Source organism: Coptis chinensis, chromosome 3 (genome assembly GCF_015680905.1).
Source record: "Coptis chinensis isolate HL-2020 chromosome 3, ASM1568090v1, whole genome shotgun sequence".
NCBI classification, from domain to species: Eukaryota; Viridiplantae; Streptophyta; class Magnoliopsida; order Ranunculales; family Ranunculaceae; genus Coptis; species Coptis chinensis.
The window spans coordinates 107,809,120-107,828,162 of NC_141458.1; the positions used below are offsets into that span (position 1 = coordinate 107,809,120).

The 19,043-nt window shown below is 39.4% G+C and overlaps 1 protein-coding gene across 2 annotated transcripts; it reads left to right on the top strand.

Moving 5' to 3' along the window:
* The first annotated feature begins 12,578 nt into the window (after positions 1-12,578).
* On the top strand, positions 12,579-15,640 carry LOC147512743 (putative serine/threonine-protein kinase PBL19). Of its 2 annotated transcripts, XM_086595753.1 has the most exons (5): positions 12,579-12,636; positions 13,161-13,479; positions 13,854-14,114; positions 14,551-14,673; positions 14,919-15,640. In XM_086595753.1, exons 2-5 carry the CDS (start codon positions 13,411-13,413, stop codon positions 15,465-15,467), a joined length of 1,002 nt encoding a protein of 333 aa, XP_086451879.1. In that variant the 5' UTR covers positions 12,579-12,636; positions 13,161-13,410; the 3' UTR covers positions 15,468-15,640. The 2 variants fall into 2 exon arrangements, with proteins under 2 accessions (XP_086451879.1, XP_086451878.1); XM_086595752.1 differs by lacking the exon at positions 12,579-12,636 and having other exon boundaries at positions 12,649-13,479.
* Positions 15,641-19,043: the final 3,403 nt, after the last annotated feature.

The following is a 19,043-nucleotide window of genomic DNA, read 5'->3' on the forward strand; positions in this document are numbered from 1 at the left end:
GGCATTTGTGGTGGTCCAATAAAGGGAAGGAGACCTAGTCAGCAGAATAAAGAGGGGATGCAAGGTAATAAGATAACCCGAGAAACAAGGAAACATAACCGCGAAACCCTAGATAGCGGATGGGGCATGTGTACGGCGGAGATGGGAAGCCACATGATGAGAGGACAAATGGACGACCCATATACAGAGTGCGTGGTGACCCCATAAAGGGACATAGACCAAGTCACGGATGAGAAAGTGGAATCAAAGCATAAGAAGATAACTCGGGGAGCAGGGAAACATAACCGCGGAACCCTAGACCGCGGACGTGGCATAGGTATGGACGAAAGGGGAGCCACCGGATGAGAGGACAGGTGAGCGATCCAGATCCGAAAGGGAGGGGGTATAAAAAGAAGAGGATGGAGATAGAAAAAGGGAGGCCGGATTAGAGAAAGGGGGAGAAAGCCACTGAGAGAGAGAAAGAAAAGAAAAGAGAGCACTATTGAGTGATTGAGATTTTAGGTTCGTACACTAGCCCAACTAGTAAATGCACGCACTAAAATCTTAAGGATTACTAGGAAACAAATCATGCCATCTTATAATTATTTTTTACTCAAGAACACCATTATTCACTCAAAAATCCGATAGTATCATATCGGCTCAAGACTATTTGCGGGTCTAAGCAAAAATATAAAAAAATCCCTTCCAATACGGGTTATATTGTATAACTGGAACATTTTTTAAGAGTAACTGAAGTCATTTCAACGGGTTAAAGTAAAATTGTTAATTATGCATTAAACGGCAAATTACTAGATTTTTTTTCTTGTTATAGATAATAAGCTTACAAATAGATGGGTTGATTTTCGGCGTTATTTTCTTAGATTGCCCCATATTTTCAATATGGGGAGACATACTCCCTTACTTAACGACTCCCGTCAATTAGCCAATCATTGACTGTCCATAAAATATACGCCGGTCAATGGTTGACTAATTGACGGAAGACGTTAAATAGGGAATAAGTCTCTATTTAAAACATTCAAAACAGGGTATCTCATTGAGAACAATGTCCTACTTGGTGGGCTTTAAAATTATAAACCCCAAACTTGAGACTTGAGTAGCCTTAGTTGAAAGAATTCTCCGCAATGTTGACTCACTAAACCAGGATAGCAAGAAATATCTAACAACATCAATTGAGCCAACGAGATACCTGTTCATCGGGTTTTTTTTTGTGACAGATTGCATTACAGTAATTTAGGCCCAAACACATAAATAAATTGACTAGGAATTTCGGTTTTAGGTCTGGGTGAACAGTAATTTTGATTTTAGGACAAAAACAGGCTGAGATCATTAATAATTTCGGTTTTAGGATATTTTCGAGCTGACATCAGCATTTTACATTTGTTTAATACTAGTTATGACATTCTTCTCCATCTAGCAAAAAAAAAAAATCTAACTAGAAACTTGTTAAATGTTTTTGAGATCTAGTTGTTTCTATCCTTGAGCTAGCTAATTTGCGTATTATGAACTTATGATTAGTGATTTAAGATATAATAAAACATCTACTTTCTTCTCCATCTAGAAAAAAAAAAAACTCAAACTAGAAAATTGTAAATTTGTTTGAGATCTAGTTATTTTCATCTTTATTTCTTTAAGCTAGCTTTTTGTATGTTTTGATTAATGATTTAAGCTATGAGAAAAACATCTTATTTTCTCATGACAAAAACTCTTCTCACTTTGCAATCTATTTTTTCACTTTTCAATTTAGGTTATTGTTAATTGAAAAATAATTGGGTCGATTTCGACACCGGTTCGACAAACTATTGAATAATAATTGAATTTCTTTTTCACATCCTCAAATCTTCAATTAATTGTTCAATCGTGTGATTTATCTCGAATTTGATATTGTTATGGTTGATGATATTTTTTAAGTTTAGAGTATGTAGTAGTTCGATACACATAGCACACATAGCACTGTGCATGTATATAATACTCCACATGCAAACATTATTATGTATGTGTGCAACAAACATGCAACCACCATTATACATATGTACAACACACAAGCACTACATGTGTATACCACACATACACACCATTATATATGTGACCACTATACATCTATATATATACCACACATGTAAACACTATTATTATGTTTGTGTATAATACACATGCTCTCTATACAATCTAACTTTCATGTTCATACACATTAATTTATATCATAGTTTGCATGTACACAATGTACACAAGTTTAAATTATATATAGAAAGTTGCATTCTAAATTATTGTTTGTAGAGTTGTTTGAATTTGTAACAATTTGGTTAAATAAAGTAAATTTATAATGTTTAGTTTTAAAGTGAAATGTGACTATGTGAGTGGGTTGGTGTGGTCATAAGCAAAATTGAAAAGTCACGTGGGAACCAATTTGTCTTGGAAACGAAATTAAAATGCAACATTGTCCTAGGCCCGTTCTCTGATTTCAATATTTCATAATGGAAGGAGATTGCCAATTATATATAGGCCCATAAATTTTTAAGGCCCAATGGTCCAATCAACAAGTCCAATTTGACTGAGTCATGACCGATTTGAACCACTGAATTGACTCGTATCAATGATGACTTAAGTGTCAAGATAAGAAGTTTAAAGACAAGGCTTGAAGCTGTGACTCTGTGAGTAGTGTCGCATGGCTACCACTCATCTCTTCTTCTCCACATCTCTCCCTATTCCATTCTCATCTTCATTTCCAAAGCCTCAAAACCCAAAAACAACTCTATATTCATTTTGTATTAGCGATAATATGACTATAAATGTGGTAATTTAATCGATTTTGTGTCGTGGCGATAATAGCGACTAAGCGGCGTAAAAGCGTTCACTTAGGCCCGGCGAAATTAAATGTGGTAATTTCGTGGCCAGTTTTGTCGTAGCGATAGTAACGCGACTAAGTGAGCCGAAAAGCGTTCAACTTAGGCGGTCAGACCGAAAATTAAAAGCGCGGGGTAATTTAAACCGATTTTGTGTTAGACTATAGTAACGATAGCGACTAAGACGTAAAAAGCGTTCAACTTAGGCGGCGAAATTAAACGTGGTAATATCGCCAGATTTTGTTGTAGCGATTATAAGGTTCGCTAAAACCAAAATTATATCATTGGGCGGAAGTGAAAGAACCGCTTCTTTATTGATTACCGAAGTCTTAAAAATGCAAAGATAACAACGGAAAATACATGCCCGAACTTGAAACAAATTAAATATTGTATTATTTTATTTCTCCGGATAACGGAAAAACACAACTAAAATCTACTTATAGAACTTGCCTGCAGATGAAACGCATTCCACGGCTTATCGAGAACATTCCCATCTAAATCTGAGAAAATAAGATCCTTTGGTGGCGGCGGCGATCTATGATGTATGGACTGCCCGTTTTCTCAAATTTACCGAATCTATCAACCTTGTCTTTTCGAGTACCCAAATCATCTTTCTCAAACACTTTAAGTCGAACTTTCTTATCATATTTTCGCTTTCATATCGACTTTGATAATTTAATTAACCGTTGAAGACCAACATCTCTTGTCTCATCTATCAAGGCTTTGGCTTGAGCAAGTGTTGATCATTCGACTCCAATTCCACATTAGAAGTTAGGTGTGGTTGGTGTCATCAACTCAGTAAGGCAAGACCGCCTCCATTCCGTAAGCAAGATTAAACGGAGAAAATCCAGTTGAATGCTTAGGTGTGGTTCGATAAGCCCACATAACGCGGGGAAGTTCCTTAACCCAATTTCCTTTGGCTGTTGAAGTCGCCGCCGAAGCGAGCATTGCAAGAATGGATTTGTTAGTAGCTTCAAACTTGTCCATTAGCTTGAGGATGGTATGGTGCCGGTGAAATTGTGATTAATCTTCAAGTCGAACAAAATTGTCGAATTTCTTCAATCAAATTGTTTGCCATTGTCGGAAGTCAATGATGTTGGAATACGAAACGACAAACAATGTCTCGCCATAAGAATTTTTTAACATCCGAAGCATGGATCCGGGCTAAGGGGCATAGCTTCAGCCAATTTGGTAAAATAATCAATTCGCGATGAGTAAAACGAACAACACCGCCGGGAGCTTTGAAGAGGACCGGCGATGTCAAGACCCCACTTTGCAAACGGCCAAGGGCTCAAGATTGGATGAAGTTAAATTCTTTGGAAGATTTCCCATGTTAGCATATTTCCGACAAGGACGCGACTTCTCGGACAAGCGGCAGCATCCTTTTGCATGTACGCCAAGATCCTTGTGTCATTGCTCTATGAGCCGAGACTTAGCCGGAGTGGTTCCTACATAGGCTGAATGAATTTCCGCCCGGGGACGAGCAAACCTTCACTCTGTGAGACAACGAAGCATAGGGTTAAGACTGTGCCTTTTTGCGATAAAGTTGCAAATGACCGTTCGAAGTCGATATGAGACAATATTTCCAAGCATCGCGTTTGACACGCGACCCACTTTATGATCGGGAGGCAAGATGTGATCATGTAAATATGTGATATAAGGAAGACGCGTAATCATCTTCTTCATAAGGTGTAAGTGGAAAACTTAGTCAGATATCGGGAACCTCCGAGCATTGTCAGCTTCATGATCGTCGTCGGTATGGACCGGAGACAATATCATTGAGGATCATTGTGGTCATCGATAGCATAAGTTGTGGATCAAAGCGTTTTCTCTGCAATGATAGCTTGATTATCAAGATCACGCTTTTGCGCTCCGAAAATTACGGGGATATCAAATTGGCATAACGTGATTCCTCGGAAAATGTCTTGATGAAAAAAACAACTCGAAAGTGATGTACATATCGCGCACATCCTCGATGGACGATCGATACTTTCGGTTCCTTTTGAAATTCAATGGTTATCCGGCCCGAGGCTTATCCGACTTAACCGCCGCGGATAAATAAGCAAGAGAATCCGCATGTCGCCGCGTCATGGCGCTGACGCCGCGACAATCTTGATAGAATCAAAATTTGAAAGCAATCCGATGAATTAAGTCCATAAGCTGCCATTCTATCGTCCACGAAATGCATCACGATCCACCAAACCGGGCTAGCGACTAACTTAGAATCTGTGAATAATTGTAGTTTAGTCGCCCCAAGTGAAGAGCGATGCGCGCAGCCGCAAATGATAGCTTGCTTCGGCCTCATTATTTGAAGTCAAAACCCAAACGATCGACTTCCTCAATTTTTCTCCATTCGGTTGCAAGATTACACACCCAATACCGAGCCATACTTATTATCGCGAACCATCGGTGTAAACAATCCAACAATCAGCAGATACATCCGATAAGTTTGGCAAATCATCGCCCCCGAGAGGTAATGGAGTGTTGTCGGCGACATTCTCTTAGCTCTAGTAATGCGTCGGACATAAGAATATCCTCAATTGGAAAATCAGCCATTAGCGAAGCCAAAGCTTGTCCTTTCTTTCCGGTATGCGTTTTCAAACACAATGCTATAAGCGCTAAGGTAACTTTCCCATTCTCATGAGGCTTACTTGATTCACGGGCATTCGCGAAAAAGCTTTCGCAGCTGGATATTCAGATAAACTTTGGCGACTTCGTCCCTCGAAATAAGGTTTAAGGCGTCGGGCGACATGAACCAAAAGCCAATGCAATTTTCTCCAACTCGAGAATATCTTGTTTCAGCCAGCTTGTAAGAGTTTTGCTAACAAAGAATATAGGGGCGACCATCACCACTTTGCTGACAAAATAAGACTGCACTTACTACGGCATGATCGGTGGCGGCTAAATACGACCTATAGGCTGCCCCGGATTCTTTGGATGGCAAGAACTGGAGGTTGGACTAAGTATGCTTTCAAATGACGAAATGCAAGTTCACAATCCTCCGTCAAATTGATCGTCTTTCAATGTTTGGAAAAAAGGACGGCATCGATCGTAATCTGAGAGATAAAGCGATTTAGGGCAGCGTGCCGTCCCGTAAGTCGTTGAATTTCTTTCTTTGACGTCCGGAGAAGGCATTTCAAGGATAGCTCGAATCGATCCGGTTTGCTTCAATTCAGCGTCTAGTCATCATGTATCCTAAGAATTTACGGATGATAAACCGAAAAGAACACTTAGCCGGATTCAAACGCGCATGTTGAAATTGAGAGTCAGCGAAAAACACCGTGCAAATCAAGAAGATGATCGGGTGCTTACGTAGATTTGACAACCATGTCGTCGATGTATGCTTATTTGTCTTTCCAAGTATGTCGAAAAAATAGTGTTGACTAGCTTTTGATATGTGGCTCGGCATTTTTTCCAGACCGAAGGCATTACGATAACGAGAAATGCCTTGGTCTGTAATGAATGTAGTGAACTCTTGGTCCTCAATGAATAATGGAATCTGATGATAACTAGAATAAGCATCCAAAAAAGACAAACACTGAAAACTAGATGTTGCATCGACCATTTCAGATATACGAGGCAATGGATATGGATGAATCGGACAAGCCTTATTGAGATTTGTGAAATCGATACAAACACGTAATTTGCCGTTCTTTTTAGGCACTACGACAACATTTGACATCCATGTTGGATAAGTCACAGGCCTTATAAAGTTAACAGACAAGCGACGGTCGATTTCGTCTTTCACTTTCATCTTTCTATCGGGGGCCATCCTTCGGGGCTTTTGTCGAACTGGTTTTGCATTAGAATCAATGTCGAAGTTTATGACAAGCCACCGAAGGATCTATACCGGCATTTGCTCTATTCGCCAAACAAACACATGATTATTCTTCCTTGCATAGCAAAATAAGCTCTTGTCTCTCCTCTTACGGAAGTTAAATTTGAAATAAAAGTAGTCTCTTCGGGGAGTTGGCCAATTTGAACTTCTAAAAGTGGATCGATCGGGGGTCCTTCAACATTTCTATTAGCGAGTAAACCCAAGGTCCCGGATCTTTGTAATTGCTATTTGACGGGCGGAACTCGAATAGTTCGATCCAACAACTTCGACTTCTTATAATCATCGAGAACATTGTCGTGGCAAATTAGAGATGCCAGGTTGATCATTCAAGACCTTTACATACTTTTTATTGAATGAGAACTTGATGGCTTGATGATATGTTGAGGCGACAACTTCCATATAATGAATCCAATCTCTACCAAGGATGACATTGTAAAGGATTTACAATCCATCAATAAGAAATCAATATTGACTTCCTTACGCATAAGAGTGACCGGGAGAGACACCTTTCCAACGCAATGAGTAGCGGTACCATCAAAACCAACGATAGAGCGATTTTCGGGGTGACCAAGTTATCAATAAAAGGAATCTTTGCGATAACACCCGAGAAAACATGGCGCTTCGCTGAACTACCAAAGTGTCAATCATTATATCGTTGTACCGCATATCAATATATATCACGCAGCTATCACGACAAAGCATCATAATGAGGAACATGCACGCCCATTAGATCTTGGTCAGTGAAACATAATGGTTCATCTTCAATAGTCTCCGTCGCGAAAACCTTCCACGAAATTGATCCCTTAACCGTTTTTACAAATTAGACGGATATTTGACTTTAGAGCGACGAAGCGGTTTTTCATCCGAGTATTGGACAATGAATCAATGATGACATGTCCAACCTTAATGACATTGTGATCGGTGATAGTTAAAGCTTGAGTTGTTACTTTCTTCGCACATATTGATCAAGTTTCCCATTCTGCGCACAAGCTTTTCAATTCTTCCCGCGAAGACCGACAATTCTCCGTCTCATGACCATAATCATTATGAAATTTGCACCATAACGATTTATCGCGAGTTGTTTTAGTGTCGTCGCCGCCAAAAACGGCGGAGGAGCGGACTCTTATCCTTGATTTTGTTGTAAACTACCGCATATTTGGTATTAAGCGGAGTTAATTCAAAATCGAGTAAAAGGCTTTCCCGTCCCGCTTTCGTGGAGTCTTCTTTTTATCTGAGAGGCTTCGACCGGGTTGCTGTTGATCAAAAGTCGGATTCTTACGTTTATTTCATTTTGATCATTGAAATCCTTTCCTTTATTATCTTTGTCATGAGAAGTTCGAGCGGCCGGTGTCGCCTTCAACATTGATAAATTGTTGAACTTCATTTGGTATAACACACGTCGGGAAGATGGAATATCGAACAAGAGAGTTGTATAACCCATCTTTATCAAACAAGATAGCTTCTTTAAAAGCGTAAACCACCATTAGATCGGATTGCTCGAAATCTCAGGTATTAGCTTAATGGAAGCGTCGCGATAAAACTACGGAGAGTTTCCTCCGTTGTTGCTTGATATTGAAAAGAACTTCGTGCTCCATTTGGGCGTTTGAGATTATGATGAAAAACGTCTTGAAAACTTTTCGGTTAAGTCCTTGAATCGACGAATGAAGAGCGGAGGTAATTCGCTAAACCATACCAACGCTTCCCCTTTTAATGTAGAAGGGAAAAGTTTGCATTTTAAAGCATCATCACCTCCCGATAAAACCAGTTTGTTTGTGAAATTAATCACATGAAGCATAGGGTAACCCTCGACATCATCATATTGATCAAACTCTGGTTGTTTGAAGTCTTTGTTATGAGTAGCCCTTTGGACGGCGAGAGAAAATTTGTCCAAAATACCATCTTCAACTGCCAGATTTTCTAGTGTTGATTCAAAAGGATCACTGTCCAAAAGAGCTTTTTTAATCATTTCTCTGACACGTTGAGGAGTCATTAGATCCGTATCTGTTGGATCGTGATCATAGTCATGATGACGCCTATGGGAGCGAACAGAACGAGAAGAAAACGATGAAGATTCATCGTTTTCGTGTTGAGATGATTGTGGATGGTACGTTGGGCTTTCAGTACGATAATGTTCGGAATGATAAGAACCGCATTGCTGAAGTGTTTCACCATACTGATGGTTCCGATCATGAGTCGCGATCATTATTACGTTAAGCCACTTTCGAATTCCTCGACTTGCCGATAATTTGTAGGATCGATTGGGGTGCAGTCGGACGATTATTAGCAATACCTTGCCTACCGAACGCGTGACCAAGAGTGGGTGGAGATTTCTACGGAGGTCGGGGAATTAAGCCCATTACTCTTAACTCGTTGATGGCTGTTGCGAATATCGCGAATCTCATCCTCACCACTTAAACGATCCCACACACTATTATGTCGTTGGCGTGTGTGACGTTGTGGTGTGACAGATACAACATCATCTGCGAGTGGAGCGAGTCGTTTAAGATGACGCCAGTAGTAATTATTTTCTTTGGGACGGTCTTTTAACTTTTGAAGAAGTGCTTCTCGAGACATATGACTTACATTATCCGCATCAGATACTGGAGAATCGTCAGAGGCAATAACCTCACGCTGAATAATTTGGCGCATTGGTGGAACGACAGTATTAGAAGGTATTATGCTGTCAGCGCCAAGTTGTCCTTGACCATCATGTTCGTGATGATCGTCAGTAATCACATCGGGACCTTGAGCTCTTCGAGTATGCGTCATAACTTTCGCAGAACGTGATCGAGGGTGTAGTATAAGAACCGCAGACGGCGCCAATTATGTTTCGACCAAATATGATCAAAACACCAAGTGTTGATGAAAAAGACGAAGAACGTAGAAAAGTAATTAGAAAAATGATGGTGATCGGGGGAATGATGAGACTGTACCTTGCGGTTGCCTACGTACCCAAATTATCAGTGGGATCAAGTCTCAAGAACGTAGTTCTGTATGAAAAATAGTTTTGTATTTATATAGGTAGAGTAGAGAGTCCTTGCAGCTCAAGTAATCTTGTAGCTTGAGCAATTGTGATAGACTATAACTTTCAACTGATAATTATCTCTTTGATAAGAAATGAATCTGGACATAAATCAATGTACATTAGTGGCAAGCCATGTGGCTAAGGTTCAAATTCTTTAGACACATGTGAGTTAATGGCCCTGACTTTGATCCATGATATTGCGAATTGGGCTTTAGCCCTGTCGATTAAACGAATAAAGTGGAGACTCCTACTAATGGACGTTTGCCACGTAAGTGGGGGTCGAAACACCAGTGTGGCGAAAGATTCTTTCAAGCCGCTTTTCATGCATAACAGTTCGGCCTTGAACCGTCCTAGGAACTCACGAATAGTTTCGTCTTCCTTGAATGATAATTGAAACAAAGAATCAAGATCTGCCTTCTTCCGCCTATTGTGGACGTACTGGCTGGCGAACAAATCAGTAAGCTGTTCGAAGGTTTTGATAGAATCAGATTCCAGTGAAAAGAACCAATCAAGAGAGCCATCCTTGAGATCTGGGGAAATAATCTGCGATGGAGATGATCAAACTTCGGGTGAAAAAAGTGCCAAACTCACGAATGTAGCGAGCCACATCTTGACCCGGAGGCACGCGGTCTTTGCCATCGTACATGGGAAAGCGTGGCTGGATAAAGTCTTGTGGAGAGGGTTTATTGAGGACCTCTGCTTGTTTGAGGAGACGACGCGATATGTCTTAAGCATCTTGTGCACAATCTGTGTCGAATCCTTCTTTACGGCGTTCTGACCAATCCTTTGTGATAATTCGTTAATCTGTTGATTAACGTCGTTGATGTCGTTCTCTGCTCCATTACCGACTTGTTGTTGCTGGTAACTATCCACTTGAGCTCGTAAAGTAGCATTTTCCTCCCTGAGCAAGGAAATGCTCTCGTTTGTGATTCCCAACTGGTGGGCAAGGTGCTGGACTTGAGCTTCGAGGCTGACCATGCTTCGTGGGCTTGAGAATTGGTGATGTATGAACTGATTTAAGGTGGTTCTCAAGTAATCGAAACCACAGACGGCGCCAATGTAAAGGGGTGTTTTGGATTTTCTGTTGGGACCGAAGTTAAACCACGAGCGAACCGGCCTCGATCCCTCTTGTTGGTTTTCCTTTTCTTTTTAAGGAGAGAGGAATCAGCCCCACGTAGTTCAATCGTGGTATTTATAGGTTTAGGGAAATGTCAATCTTGAAGGCACGTGTGTCTATGGTACACGACGTAAGGTGGAGATCGCGAATGAGTGTTGAAATTTGGTTATATTATAAGTCGTGTGCTGATTTGGGTGTTGGCGAGGTTACCCTATTTCCGGTGGTGGGAAATACAATCAAGATTTTGGTAATGATTACCCTTGGTGGTGATCATTACCGGTCTGCCTTTAGCCATGTGCTCGCATCGAGATATCTTCGTTCGTACCACCTACCAGAAAGGAGCTATTCGTAGGTCGTTCTTGGAGGTCGATGCATTGAAGTCGCGTATGCAATGTTTCTTAGAGAGTCGCTTCATAGACCGGTCCCGGAGGTCGTTGTATTGAGATAAACTACGTTTAAGTATGCAATGTTCCTTAATGGGGATATTGCTCCCCTACACTCGCAAATTGCATTCTATGTATGAATCCTCGTACTTTGGACTCCCACTCTTGTAGCATCATGTATCAACAGTCATCAGCAGATGATGTAATAACAATAGGATTTGGAACATGCGCAAATGGAATATAGATCAACAGGGACAAAATAAGTTACTTTGCTTACTAGAAATGTACTCTACAAAGACCTTTCTAGTGATAAACGCCCATGCCTCACGAGGCTCACAACGATGACATAATATACTTGTAAAAATTCCATGTTCATTGATGTTACATCTTGATATGGACAAAACATCAGAGTCTAGCTCTAAATATATGACCGAAAAAGATCAATGAGGCGAAAAAATCTCTAATTCCGATGAAATGCGCGCTCTGATCTTCACAAAATTATCTGCAAGTTCTTCTCCTTTGAAAAATAGGTGTTTGTCGCATCATTTGGAAGAAACTGGTGGCCTTGACCAAGATGAAGAGAAGAAAAATGAGCGCACAGTAGGTTTAGCTAAGCACTGGCCTATGGAATCTTGGATAGGTGTAAATGTTTCAATATTAAAAATTGGTAAAAATTTAAGAGGACACTAGCTTTACTCAAAATTTAATGTCACCTCTCAAGAAACTCAATAATGAGTTTTCAAGTTTTCCCTAAATTTTGCAGATCAAACCTTAATTAAAATTATGATAGGTTAGCATATAATCACATAAGATCTGATTTTACTCAGTTAAAACTTAAAAAAACGAAAGAATCTGGGTTATCAAAAGACCACTTCTTGTCATGTTGACACATGGTTATCCTTGGAGTCATACTTCCAATAAAAAGAAATTAAAGAAAAAGATATTCCACGAAACTAAAACGTGACAACCTCGTTTTCACATTTCTGAACAAAGACACCAGAGTAGACAATATCTCAAAAGTCAAAACATAGACAGCACTCAAAAGACGTACACCAAGAGTCAAAACAAGAAGCATTTGAATACAATGAAGCTTAGGAAATTAAAGGTCTATTATTCAGAACAACACTTCCCTAGTTCCCTTCTTGTCTCCTATTAATCTATCAAAATGAACAGAAAAATTTAAAATGATTTGGATTTCTTTTCTTTTAATCCTAAGATATATATTCAACAACTCCGATAGTTCAAGTATTCAACAAAGTCAAAACCAGAAAAAGACCTGACAAGATTCAACATATAGGAATATAAGTATGGAACAAATGATAAACAAGTGTCTTCTCTATTTGGTCTAACCAAACGCGTTAGGCAGTTTTTAGAGAACAAGAACAAGTTAATAAACAAGAAGAAGATAAGATTAACAAGAAATATCATGTTAGGTAAATGGTGATCTCTTTCTCTTTCACTTCCTAACAGTTTATTATGTTATATCTTTAAGGGGTTAGCTTCATTTTTCTTTATTTGCTTCCCAAGTTTATCTTTCTTTTTTCAACCAACTTACCTGCTTTGCTTCTCTTCTTTTGCTTGTTTTCTCATTTGGGGTTGTCTTGCTTTCCCTGTTTTATTTCTCCATTTGGTTCTACTGCTTCTGTAGTTCTCTTGACTTGGGTGTTCAATTCTATTTGGTGCAATCGGTTCAAATCATCAACAAAACAACTTCAAACTCCATATACTACAGTTGTCTGTTTGTGTGTATATTGGACTTGAATGCAAACCAAACCAGGTTGCAGGGTATTGAGTTTATGTGGCCTTTCAATAATCTAAAATAAGTTTTACAACATTATAGACCATTTTTCGAGCCATTTTAAGCACTTTCGAACCACAGATCTCCTGCATTTGGGAACTGTAATAGAAATTTAAGGATGAAGTGCTTCTATCCCATTAAATTTTCATACAAGTGCAGGAAACTACGATCAGCACCGAATTTGAATAACAAGAGCAACTTAAGCAACTTTCATAACTCAAACACGAGCGGAACAGTCAAATCTTCTGCTTCAGGAGCCTCGCCACGTAGTATTCGTGAGCTGTATGAAGAGAAGGCACAACACTTACGCGTGTTTTCATTCGCAGAACTGAGGAATGCCACAAATGGTTTCAATAAGTTGCTCAAGATTGGAGAAGGTGGATTTGGAAGTGTTTATAAAGGTTCAGTTATGACTCTAGGTGGTCAGGGGGATCGAATTGTGATTGCTGTGAAAAAACTTAACAACAGTGGTTGGCAGGTATTTATTTCCTTGTTTGTTCATTGGTACTGATATATTTTTCACCTCATAGTCGTATTATGCATTGTCTACCTTGAGGGTCTTCTTAGTTAAGGATTGCTTTTCAGAAAGCAGAAGTGTGGGAATGCATAGATACAACTGTGGTGTACAAGTAGCTAGCATACCGGTGTAGGTGAAACCTTGAAAGAACATATAGGTCTCTATGATGTAATCTTTCTTGAGAATGTTGTGAAGGATACAAATATACCATAAGCGTATGATACAAATGGATAGCATAAACAAGTGAACAAAAGAAAAAAAAAAGAAAGATAATAGGGAGAGCCACTTCAGCTTTCTCAATTACTTGTTCATTCTAATTCCTCAATTTCTTATAGGGTCATAAACAATGGTTGGCAGAGGTCCAATTTCTTGGAATTGTTGAGCACCCAAATCTAGTAAAACTTATTGGATATTGTGGCGTAGATGGTGAAAGAGGAATACAACGCCTACTGGTTTACGAGTATATGCCAAATAGAAGCTTGGAAGATCATCTTTTCAACAGGGTGTTGCCTCCTCTTCCCTGGAACACCAGATTAAGGATAATCCTTGGTGCAGCTCAAGGATTGGCATATCTGCATGAAGAATTAGAAGTCCAGGTTAGTGACTCATTCACTTGGAAGTTTCTGATTGCATGTCACTTCTGGGGTACTTGTACAGCCAGCCATGGCTCCTCAGTGGCTCAATCACATTACCCCTCCTAGAAGACTATTTTCTCTCTACGCTCTGATCGAATATAGTCAAATTTCCTAGTCATTTTACAAATATAGGCTATTCTTTTCAATACTGGTGCTCAGTTTTGGTGTGTCTTGCTTGTATTAAACTTTTGAGCTAGCCTACTACCATCTCGAAACAGTGTTGTTAGAGCATTTTCAAATTCTTTAGATATAGATAATCATCCTGGAGTAGACTGCACTTTAGTAACTGACTAGATATATGCCTGGGTATTCCTCACATTGGATGTTCCATTTTACCTCTTAGACTGGAAATGCTTTTATTTGTTGCTGACCTGCCTTCACTTTTAACATTTGGCAGGTTATATATCGTGATTTTAAATCTTCAAACGTGCTATTGGACGAAGACTTCAAACCGAAGCTATCAGATTTTGGGCTTGCCAGGGAGGGTCCAACGGAAGGACAGACTCATGTTTCAACAGCGGTATGTGCAGTGTAGATGTTGTATGTGCGCTAGTATTTATTAGTTTCATGACTTGGTCTAGGAAACTTCAACACATAATGCTATGTGAAAAATATAGAATCAGCATTTGGTAGAAGTGGCTCAACCAAAATAGCCAGTAGTGTCTGTTTATTGTTCAGATGTTCACAGTTCACTTAATCACATCCTAGAATCCAAGCATACTTTCTGAATCACGTACAACATATTCTCTTATTCTTGGTGGTCAGGTAGTGGGGACTAAAGGGTATGCTGCTCCAGAATATCTAGAGACTGGTCATCTCACGGCTGAGAGTGACGTATGGAGCTTCGGCATAGTGTTGTATGAAATTCTTACAGGCAGGCGGTCCTTGGAAATAAACCGACCAAGAACAGAGCAAAAGCTTTTGGATTGGGTCAAACGGTTCCCAGTTGAAAACAAGAGATTCAGCATGATAATGGACCCACGTCTTGGGAATCGTTACTCTTTTACTGCAGCCCAAAATATGGCAAAATTAGCAGACAAATGCCTGAGTAAGAATCGTAGAGAGCGTCCAAAGATGAGTGAGGTAGTAGAGAGTTTGAAGCAAGCAATCCAAGTATCTGAAGAGGGAAGTCCTTCAAAATCACCTGCACGCGAGCAAATTGACACCATCTCCAATGAGGAGCCAGATCAAGTACATGTATCTAAATCTGCAGAAAGGAGGATGACTCACTTGGCCAAACTGAGGGAAAATGCAAGTGCCATTGGTAAAAGAAGATTTTTTATGATGCAGAGAGCACAAGAGACCAATAGTTAATTGTTCGCTAATAGATGCAGAGTGTTGTAAATATTCGTGTTTGGTTGAGTTTATATTGGTAGGAATTTTAACTGATTCTCTTAGTTGTGTGAATAACATATATCACTAATAACACGTTTACGAAATACAGCTTATATATTCAGTCTGATGTGCATTGATTGATTGGAAATTTAGATAGACTCGTTAACTATGCAAGAATATGGCGGAAAGATTTTGAAACTTGGAGTCCAAGTTTTTTAGGAGTCATACGTGCGGTACTCAACTACTCAACTCGCAATCTTTCGCTATCAAATCTGTCAAATCTCCAAAATAAAAGGAAAAAAACAATAAAAAAAAATTAGGGAAAAAAAAAACTATGAATACTCAAAGGTATAGTTATCACGTTGGCTGGAGTGAGCTTCCTGTTGATATTTTAGACTTAATCATGAAACGTCTTGCTCTTCCTGATTTGGCGCGGTTCGGTTTTGTTTGCACATCATGGAGAGATGTTTCTACCATGGCGCTTCACCACAAAGGTCGTCTACCATGGTTACTAGTTACATATCTTGTCGATGTCACACTAAAAAACAACTACTATCGTAATGGCGTTGTTGGTTTTTACAGTATTTTGGATGGATCACTTTATAAATTGGAGATACGAATTCTTCAGAGATGCAACTATTGCGTCCTTTCACTAGAAAAGTAGTGAACCTACCTCCACTCACCAAGTTTCCCTCTGTACTAGAAGTCTAGAACTAGAAAAAGATACCTTGTTTTATACTGGGGTTAGTTAGTGTTAAGCCCCCCACTAGATTAGCTAATTAGGATTACCCCCACCCACTAGACAGGACATTAGGGTCTCTCTCCAAATACACACACAAAACACCCCACTAGGACGTTACCCATAATAAATAGATCAATCCAACACAAGGATCGATCCTTCTCAATAGACAAGACTTCAATTCTCTCCAAGCAATATCCCAACACTTCTCAATATCAAATAACAATCATATAAAGTAAACCAATTAATATCGTGGTTCGGCAATATGCTTACGTCCACACTGCGAATTCCAAACTTTACTAGATGCCCGGAGTAACATATTACAAGTCTTTTAATTCACTCACAAAGAATGAACACTAAACTCACAAATAATTGCTCTCTTATAATCTCTTTCTTTCTTGGTTTTGGAAAAATTAGGTTTCTACAGAAAAAACCTATATTTATACTATTTCAGAAAACTTCCGAAATAAGTCAACTTCGTGTTGAAATACTGTGGGGCGCGACCTGTGCTCTCGGCAAGGCAAAGTCGAGCGCAGGGTGCGCTGAAGAGCCTAGAGTTCGACCAAGACATGAGCGCGACCCGCGCCCTTGTCCAGGCCGCCTAAATAAAGAAAACTTCGTCTTTTTCTCTACACTCCCCAAATACACACACAAAAAAACATGGTCAACCCAAATTGACTGTTTTTTTTTTGTGTAATTGGGGGAGACCCTAATTTCCCCATCCAGGAGGGGGGAAATCCTAATTGGCTCATCTAGTGGAGGTAATACTAGTTAACCTTTTATACTATCTTAGACAGACGTGGCCTGAACCCTTCTATCAAAAAAATTGACACCAGCTACGTGTGCAGTTGTTACATACGTAAAGCTATTTCGTCCATAGCTCTGCTAATAATTCCGAATCTGTAGTAGTCATAGCTATTCTAATGGATAGCACATTGTGTTTCTGTTGGCCTGGAGAGACGAGGCTTGGAATGAAATACAAGGAGACCGTGAAATTTGCTCGCACCGGTACTTAGATATTACATTTTACAGAGGTGAATTATATGCTCTCAGCTCAGCTCCTTAGGACATGTTGATGTAGTGAAGGGCCTCCATGGTCCTTCTCCCACTGCCTCCTCGTTCATATCAAACAACATTAGTGGTTCACAGCACCGTTATCTGGTAGCATCTTCAACTGAGCTTTTACAGCTTGAAAGACGGTATGCTCTTTATAAAAGACTACTCATCGTACCGTTGCAGTTTGACTAAATTTAAGATTTTCAAACTTAATTTCATTGAACGCAAGTGGCTAAAGATCTAAGCGATCATGCATTGTTATTGGACTTTATCAACTCTTTCTCCATTACTGCATATCTGATTTTCCTGGATGCAGAGGGAACTGTATCTACTATCTACTACTCCAATTACAATCGTAACTGCATTTTCAACCTTGGCACTGGTACTATGGAGGAGCTTTGTACTTTCTTCATTTCTTGTAAGTACAATAGCTTGTAGGAATTGTGCCTTCGGGATATGTAATCGTGTGTGTCGTGTTGCATCTTTGTTTTGTACCTCCTAATAAATATACTCTTAGGGAGGAATGTAAGTTTCAAGGTTTGGCTTTAATATACAGGTGGGGTCTGGCTTAAACAAAAAAAGTCTTTTAGGTTTTGGTCTTCCTAAATAATTAGTATTTGGAATTTGGTCCACACTAATCGGTTTATTAGGTTTTGGTTCTCTTTGTATGTACTAGTGTACTCGTACCCCTACGAATGACCATTATTGGGTACTACTATAAGAGCCGCTCAGTAATGTGGCGTACTTGCTTGCCCGCTACTGTGGCATTTCCGCTTGCTTACTAGTGTTGCATTCTGGCGTGCCCACTAGTGGAACAATGACACTACCCACTAATGTAGCACCTAATATAAGTTATATATCGCAGGTCCGAAGATATGTCAAGGGATTTTTTCTATATAAAATTTTTGAAAAGCTTTTTGTACAAAGAGAGAAATATCTCATCAAATAAGGAAATGGTATCTTAGGCAATAAGAAGCTTAATATATTCATTTTCCTATAAATACCCAACAATCATTTCAACAAAGAACTACATTCAAGAAGAGACTTGATTTCAGAAAGCGATTTGGATACGTAGGCAGCCATTGATGGTACAGTCTCAACAATTCTACATACAACAATCTCCCTAACAAAATCGTTAGTGTGTTTGGGTGAGTTCTTATCCAAACACTCCTGACTAATAGTCAACCAATAAGTTGACTGTTTGTTGGCTGTTGGTATTTTGTAAATACCCATCATACCCATACGTGTGTGAAGCACGTGTCTACTTGGTTGACTGTTAATCAGGAGAACTAAAGCCTAATAAGCCGATTAGTGCGGACCAAACCCCAAATACCAATTATTTAAGAGGACCAAAACCTAAAAGACTCTTAAATTTGGGACAGTTCTCTTCATGCGGAATCATTTATTAAAAGGACTCACAGGTGATGTTGCAGGTATTTTATGAAGGCTGGTTATGCAATTATCTTTCTACATCAACGGTGAATATTATTTCTTACAAGTTTTTGAGTGTTGGTTAAGAAATTTCTGTGTTATTGTTTTCGTGAATCTAATCGTATTTCATGATTTTTTTACACAGTGGAACGACTGTCATACTGTGTAGATTAACTTGATATAAATCATTGTTATACAAACACGTGTATTATCATAATCTTAAAAATACGATAGGAAAAAAACGGTAAACTAAACTAAACTCTTCCACTTTCTTTCGGGTTTTTTTAGGTTTTGGTCCCCCTAAATAATCAATATTTTGGGTTTGGTCC

What these genes read in the sequence shown, in the direction of transcription:
- LOC147512743 (XM_086595752.1), top strand. Translation starts at nt 13,120, where the DNA reads ATGAAGTGCTTCTATCCCATTAAATTTTCATACAAGTGCAGGAAACTA. An exon ending in ATGAAGAATTAGAAGTCCAG is followed by an intron (nt 14,115 to 14,550) that starts GTTAGTGACTCA and finishes AACATTTGGCAG; the next exon opens with GTTATATATCGTGATTTTAA. An exon ending in AGACTCATGTTTCAACAGCG is followed by an intron (nt 14,674 to 14,918) that starts GTATGTGCAGTG and finishes CTTGGTGGTCAG; the next exon opens with GTAGTGGGGACTAAAGGGTA.